This window comes from Rosa rugosa, chromosome 7, assembly GCF_958449725.1.
Source record: "Rosa rugosa chromosome 7, drRosRugo1.1, whole genome shotgun sequence".
NCBI lineage: Eukaryota > Viridiplantae > Streptophyta > Magnoliopsida > Rosales > Rosaceae > Rosa > Rosa rugosa.
The window spans coordinates 14,948,327-14,956,378 of record NC_084826.1 but is presented as its reverse complement, the minus strand read 5'-3'; the positions used below and the strand labels follow the sequence as shown (position 1 = coordinate 14,956,378).

Here is an 8,052-nt window from a genome sequence, read left to right as displayed (position 1 = left end):
TTTTTTTCACGTTGTTTTGATTTACTGCAATTGAATACAGCTGACATGAGTTGTAAAAACAATCCACGTGGGGAGTTTTGATTGGGGCGGCATACCATGTGGCAGTCCTACATGGTTCTACCGTAGGATGGAAGAATTTCTCCATGAAATGGATGTGAATATGCTTATCTTAAAATGATTGACTATCCCAAAAAAAAAAATGTCTAAATTTTGACCTACAAATGTATAAATTAAAACTTAACTATTTGTCTATATTTTCAAGTCATGAATGCAACTAAACACTAGGAAAGATGAACTATTAGAGACAATAAATTTAGAGTCAAAATTGAAGAAAAAATTTGAAAGTTATGTGACATTTTTTTTTTGGAAAAAATATAGTTTAGTCACCCAACTTTCGCTTGATTGACACTTTAGTCACTCATGTTTATAAAATCTCACTTTAGTCATTCAAATTTAACTCTGACTATCACTTTAGTCCGCTAGTAAATTTTTTCGATAAAAAAATTCACATGTCACCTGACATGTCATTTTTTAAGGGTTATTTTAAGATGTTGAAGAGATGTGAGACCTTTGGTTTGAATATATGTTGAAATTTTCTGAAATTATAGGACGAAAATAACCCTTAAAAAATAGCATGTTAGGTGTCATGTGAATTTTTTTATTGAAAAAATTCACTGGCGGACTAAAGTGATAGTCGGAGTTAAAGTTGGGTGACTAAAGTGAAATTTTATAAACATGAGTGACTAAAATGTCAATCAAGCGAAACTTTGAGTGACTAAAACGATATATATATATATATATATATATATATATATTTTTGGGTTGGAAAGTTATGTGACCTTGTCAAAGTCAGAGTTTGCTGAGTTGCTGGTGGCCGGTAAAGGAATGGGTTAGGTGCACGCCATGTAGACAATCTTGTACAGTTGTACCAATTAACGGTCTTTACTAAGACAGTCTAAGTTTACTGGGTCCATAACAGTTGAAGTTGACCGACTTTTGTAGTTTTCGACCAAGGTGAGCCCACTCTAATCGATACACGTGTGACAGATGCTCAGTACTCAATACCGTTGGATAGAGGTATCCCTGTCTAAATCCAAAGCCCACATTCCTTCTTTGGACCCGCCATTCATTTTCGACTTCTTCTTCTTTCTGTTAATGGAATCCTGAGACTATTAAAATAGAAAATGTTGCATTAGAATTAACAATAACGAATATCCTGAAAAAGTCTTTTTTTTTTTTTTTTTAAAGAAAGTTTTATCCTGAAAAGTCTTGGAAGCTAGAAGGCAGCATCAATATATCTTGTAGGAGTTATCTTGAAAAAGTAAAATTAAATTAAGAAAATTCAAGGAAAAATTAGAAACTAGAAGCAAATTCTCAGTATTCAAATAATTGTTGTCAATACATAACAATTTCATGATCCTTAAATTTATAGATCATAACAATTTCATGATCCTTAAATTTATAGATCATAACACTTGAAACGAAACCGCTTAAAGAGAAAGCAATAAGCTGACAGACTAATCAATGATACAATTGTTCCAAATACAAAGCATATTGTTCGCCTAAACACGTAATTATGGAATGTATAGTTTTAAGCCTTCCTCTGAGTCGGCACAGACCTCTGATCACATTGTTTACTCAACTCACTTCAACGCGCTCTTGTTCAATTCCGGTGTGGATCTACAAGAGAAAGTTGCACTCTAATAGGCTCCCAAGCAACAACAAACCAAATCAAAGCAACAAACTCAGAGACAACTGTCGACGTTAGACTGTGACAAGAAAAACCCCAGGTGGTGCTAAACCCGATCCATTATAGCGTTGTTGATCACCCAAGTCCTGGCATTTAGGTTTTGGTGACTACAAAGTATTCGTTGGCATATTTCTCTTTTCGAATTCATTTTTCCTTTTTTCGGATGCATAACTTCTACAATATAGTTGTTTGTAAATTTTAAAAGTTTCTTATCTCAAACTGGACAGAATACTCTCGCATATTTGGCTCAAACTTAGCTATTTGGTGTCTATAGAATACTCATTCGCATATTCTTTCTTGTTGCGGTAACCTAAACTTAGTTCAAACTAAAGATGATGGCTCCAACGAAACTCATAATGATAATAAGACTTGGGATCTAATTTGGTCTACACTCGCAATCACTCGTCTTACATAAAGAATAAAAAGGACAGCTCCCCCAATAAACTCATTGTGGTATCCTGCACTCAACTTCAACTGAAGAAAATAGTTTTGATGAAACTCGTAATTATAGTCAAAATCTCACACAGTTTAAGCCTTTTTCATTGGAAATTATTCTATGCACCGACGGTGCAAGTGACCCAACCCTTATAAAATAATCTCAACCCTTGATATTTATTATCAACTTTATTTTTAATAAACAAAAAGTGTATTTAATGTAATCTAACTATTGCTCTACCTTGACTTTTGTTACAGTTTATAAGATATGAATACGAAAGTTGGAATGGATACAAACAGATTCTTTTATTTACGTGATACAAAAAAAAAATATAATCTACATTTTAGTAGTTAATGAAAAGATTGAAATTGACATAATAATTAAACATCATTTCATTTCAAAACAAATCCATGTACTTTCATTGACCTTTATTCTCCAATCTCCACTACCCATAGTAACAACATTGGATTCCTACATTAGTAGTATAATTTCGATAACTATCACTTCAGGTACGGCACCTTTCACTTTCTTGCAAAAGATTTCAATTTCGATTTCATTGATTTTTTTTTTTAAAGAGTTCAAAGCTTTGCGTGAAAAATGATGAAATAAACTGAGACCCGTCATTGAAATTGAAATAATAGGTATAAAATGTCTTTTCTGAAAAAAAAATATATTAAAAAAAAAAAAAAAACACAGATGGAACGGGGTGTAATAGCGCAGAGCAGCTCAGCTCCAAATCCCAAAATTGCCTCTTTCCTTCCCACTTCCCAACCAAGAGTCCAAGACAGACCACCATCAACCCAACAAAAATCCAACCCTTTGGAAATTTCCCACTACACTCCACTTCCACTTCAATTTCCTTCACCAAATTTCCGTACAGCCCTAAACTGTACGGACCGCCATGGCCTAGAAATTCCATACCTTTTCTGTCAAATTCGGAGGGAGAGGGGGCTTTTCTGGGCTTTTTTTTTTTTTTTTTTTTTTTTTTTCTCCGATATGGGGGCGTCGCTCTCGAACTTGACGGAGGGGGCGAACGGGTCGGGTCTGGGTCCGGGTCTGGGCGACATCCCGGAGAACTGCGTCGCCTGCGTTTTCATGTACCTGACTCCGCCGGAGATTTGCAACCTCGCCAGGCTCAACCGGGCGTTCCGCGGCGCGGCGTCGTCGGATGCGGTTTGGGAATCGAAGCTGCCCCCTAATTACCATGGTCTGCTTGATTTGCTGCCTCCCGAGAGGTACCAGAACCTGTCGAAGAAGGACATCTTTGCCCTCCTCTCCCGCCCCGTGCCTTACGACGATGCCAATAAGGTAGGGGATTGGGAATAATTAGGGTTTTTTTTTTGGGTTGGGTGGAGTTGAAGGATTGGCTTTGTTTTTTTTTTTTTTTTTTTTTTTTTTTTTGGGGGTGGTTTATTTTGCAAATTTAGGGTCTTGGGTTTGGAAATTTATTGAATTTGGTGTGGTTTTGCAGGTATTGTGGCTTGACAGGGTCACCGGAAGGGTTTGCATGTCGATCTCTGCAAAGGCCATGGCTATAACAGGGATTGAGGATCGGCGATACTGGAATTGGATTCCTACTGAAGAATCAAGGTAATCCCTCAGTGGTTTGTTCATGCTTTTGTGCTGTGATTGCATTTTCAGCAGTAAAGTTAGTATCTTTGTTTCTTGTTAGTATCTTTACTGTGGCTGTGATTATTTGTGAATTTGTTTGGTATGTGTTCTTGTTAATTCGGGGGGGGGGGGGGGAACTGATTTTCATGGTGGCTTGAAAACGATAATAGTTGGTGTATTATTAGGAGACTATATCCCCGTCTTTAAGGCTCGTTTTCTTATTGGTTACCACAACTGTAGAGGGATTTTCAATCGAGACTTCACGAGAGGAGCGGTTACTGAAAAGCTACCCTAGTCACAAAGGATCAATCTGATCGGATCATTGAACAATTATAGCACCTGGTCTCCAAAATCAGCATGAACACCATATGACTGCTAAGCACTAGTGCATCTCGCATGCGTTATTGTCTTGTAGGGTTTCCAGACGTGAACATTAAATGTAGGGTTTCCAGACATGAACATATTTCTTAATTTGTTATACCAGATGAATGCAAACTTGCGTTTCACACATAGTGATAGATACCATATTTATTGAGGCTGTGAAGAAAGTACTGTGAATATGGAGAGATTTTGAAGGATGTATCTCATTGCACTGGGGATTTATTTCTAATGTAGGAGCAGTCATCCAAAAATCATTATTAGGCGTTCACAGGTAAAAAACAAAATGACTGGAATCTGGTGAATTAGTATTGGATGCGACCAAAATTCGATGCAAGCTTTTACGGGATCTATAAAAGAACGTGAAAATTTGGATCTTATAGTAAACTTGTTATGGATGCTAAACTTATGATTTGCAAAGTATATTTTCACTTTTTGTTTGTCAGATTTATTGCAAAACGTTTCCTTGCTTCGTGGGTTTTTATCGGGACACACTTCTCTATGAAATCTTTACTGCCATTGGCCGGGGATGTCATTAAATGGCTTCTTCTCATTATTACATGGTTCATGACATTTTCCACGTAGAAAACTAAGGGCCAAACCATTTGTAGTTCCATAGATTTAGAGGTCAATTGACAACTCATTATTCTAATGAGTAGGTTAGACATTGACTGTTTCTATTTTAGAATTCTCTAAATTGATGAATGTGTGTCTAAAATCCCTACCTTTGTATCCCTTTAAAGAATGAATTATGTTACAAGCAGATAATAAGTGCCACTTTTTATGCTGTCGTAGAATTCCAATAATTTCTCAGTAATAGTATGCGTACCTGTCCTATTATCTGATACAATCCCTTCTATCTCAGAAGTCAGAATTGTGGATTTTCTGGCTATAGAATACTTTTCTTAATTTTGTTACTTGAATTTCTGATTAGGCATACTCTGATAAATTATTCGATATTAAAAAACATTCTTACATTAGCTTCTGTTCATTTGGATATCGTATAAGCCGTATTCTATTATCTTCAGTATGAATACATTCCTCTAAGAATTGCTAATTATAGTTTCAGCTGAAAAATGCAATTGGACTTATTTAAAGCTTGTTATGTGCTAGAGGTACCTACATTTGCTTTTATTCAGTTCTGCTCTATCAGCAAAGACTCTGAGCCCACAATACCCTGTTTAATGTCTGATAAAGTGAAACTATTTCTCTTGAATTGTTTTTGTAGTTTAAAATGTTGTGAGACAAGTATATTCATTGGAAAAGTTGTGCAACATATGTAAAATGGAGGTATACTAGAGAGGCCCTAAAGAAACAAAAAGTAAAAACCAGACTTTGGAAAGTTAGAAGATCAAATAATATCCGAATTCATTGGAAAAGTTGTGCAACATATGTGAAATGGAGGTATACTAGAGACTAGAGAGGCTTTAAAGAAACAAAAAGTAAAAACCAGACTCTGGAAAGTTAGAACATCAAATAATATCCAAATTCTCCTTGACCTGGTTGATGCGAGTCATCAATAGCATTTGTTCAAGAATTGATTGCTGGGGATGCCAATGGTTGGCTCCACTTGCTTCACCAAATGCTTGAGAATCTGAACAATGGTTTTGTAAAAGGGGCTGTACTCAAATTGTTCTTTGAATAACTAGAAACTTCTCAATCAAATCTAGTTTGGCTTTATCAAACCGAAAGGGGATAATACATCATAGGTTAGTTTCTTATTGGTGGGAGCAGACTTGAGAGTGAATTGTGAGGTGGAACTGAAATGCTTATGCAGTTTTCACTCAATTGACAATACCACTAAGGGTAGTTTGTGTGATCAAGACAACTGCACAGCAATAGAGGCTTTTTTAGGGGAGGAGAGTTGTCTCCTTTGATCTCATCAGTTTACTCATTTGTTCTTTCTTGTTCTTTTTTTTTTTTCTTTTTCTTTTTTTAATTTTTTTTTTAATCATTTACATATATTTCTGTTCTAGTGATATTGTCTTTTGGGTTTGTTATCATAATCTACTGTTTAGAAGTTTTGTTTTCGTTCTTTGAATTCATCATCTCTCCATTTTCACGTAGTATTATGATGTGCTATATTGAGGAAGGGTCTTTGCTGATATGATGATGTATTATGTCCTACAAATCTTGATGGTCTGCTCTTGTTGCTCTTTGTTATCATAATCTACTGTTTAGAAGTTTTGTTTTCGTTCTTTGAATTCATCATCTCTCCATTTTCACGTAGTATTATGATGTGCTATATTGAGGAAGGGTCTTTGCTGATATGATGATGTATTATGTCCTACAAATCTTGATGGTCTGCTCTTGTTGCTCTTTGTTTGCAGGTTTCATGTTGTAGCTTATTTACAACAGATATGGTGGTATGAGGTGGATGGGGTTGTGAAGTTCCCTTTTCCTGCGGATATCTACACCCTGTCTTTCAGGCTTCACATTGGAAGATTTGCAAAAAGGTTGGGACGGCGTGTTTGCAACTTTGAGCACACCCATGGTTGGGATATAAAGCCAGTACGATTTGAGTTGTGGACTCCAGATGGTCAGCAAGCATCATATGAGTGCTGCTTGGATCAAATTGAACATGACGATGCCTATGGCAGTCATAAGCGTGGATGCTGGGTTGATTACAAGGTTGGTGAGTTTATCGTCACTGATGCAGATCCTGTGACCGAAGTTAGATTTTCCATGAAACAGATTGATTGCACACATTCCAAAGGTGGGCTATGTGTCGATTCTGTTTTTATTATCCCTAGTAATTTGAAAGAGCGCAAAAGAAAAGGGGTTTTGAAGTAGCCAGATGTTGAACAGGGAAGTTGTTAATTCAAATGAATGAACCCACAAGATTTAAGCTGGGATTTATGTACACCTTATACTTCTGAACGCATACGATGTTCAAGAGGAGATGTCATCTTATTTGGTTTTTTGCAGTAGGTGTGTGTCCTCTATGGTCATGTAACTTAACTTTCGTGTACTTGATCCAGTTTTGTTCAATTCTCTACCTTGCAGATTAGAATTAGATTAAGGGAACATACTTTTGTATTAACTTGTTTTTTTGTCTTTCTCACTGTAAAGCATTTCTGTAACTTAAATGTGATGTCAATTTACACTGGTCTTTTCTTTTTGGTTACACCAATCATGCTTCATGTTTGGGAACATTGATTGACAATTGGGATGACTTATGTTCTATTGCCGTGTTCTCATAATGTTTGCTAGTCTCGTGAATTTTCAAAGAAGTTCAGTACTCAAGTAATTTCAAGATGACCTGACCCATGTGGAGTGCCCCTGCTTGTCTCATTTGTAAAAACTGTGTATTTCTGTGCTGCTATTATTCATGATTATAGTATAGAAAATATTTTGCTACCACAGTAGATATACACATGCAATTTCTGTATAAGTTCTCATTGGAAAAATTGTGTACAAGTCCCTTTGCCATCATCTCTTCTTTGTAAATGTGAGGAAGTTGTGAGTTTGACTCACCATTGTAGAACTATATTATTCAAACTGCAATAAGTTTGCTCCTAAACTGTGACCTCCCAATTCGCTTCTCTCGTATGAACATGAATGGGTAACAGATTAAACACTACATAACTTTGCAGCTGAGTACATCAGCCGTAATGAGTGAATTCAATAATAGTTTCTAGGTTGTAGAGCAGCATTTGCAGCCATAAAATGTTGTTATTATTCATTATTTGATCGAGTTGATTGGTGAATGAGTTTTGGGTCGGTGGCGAATTATAATTTTTGATTTACCTATCCCTTCCTCCTCTAGATCTGAGTTCATCAAACTTTCTAGGCAAATAATAACTAGTCTTATATGTTAGGAATTAATTGTTTCTCTTGCAAAGAGTCTCTTCTTTTGTCCTGTTATAACAGCTAG

The 8,052-nt window shown here is 36.1% G+C and overlaps 1 protein-coding gene across 1 annotated transcript; it reads left to right on the top strand.

Annotated features, from left to right (window-relative positions):
* The first annotated feature begins 2,904 nt into the window (after positions 1 to 2,904).
* On the top strand, positions 2,905 to 7,302 carry LOC133722358 (F-box protein PP2-A15). The gene is made up of 3 exons (XM_062149247.1): positions 2,905 to 3,494; positions 3,658 to 3,776; positions 6,506 to 7,302. The coding sequence occupies exons 1-3, from the start codon at positions 3,183 to 3,185 to the stop codon at positions 6,966 to 6,968; spliced, it is 894 nt and encodes a 297-aa protein (XP_062005231.1). The 5' UTR covers positions 2,905 to 3,182; the 3' UTR covers positions 6,969 to 7,302.
* The last annotated feature ends 750 nt before the right edge of the window (positions 7,303 to 8,052 follow it).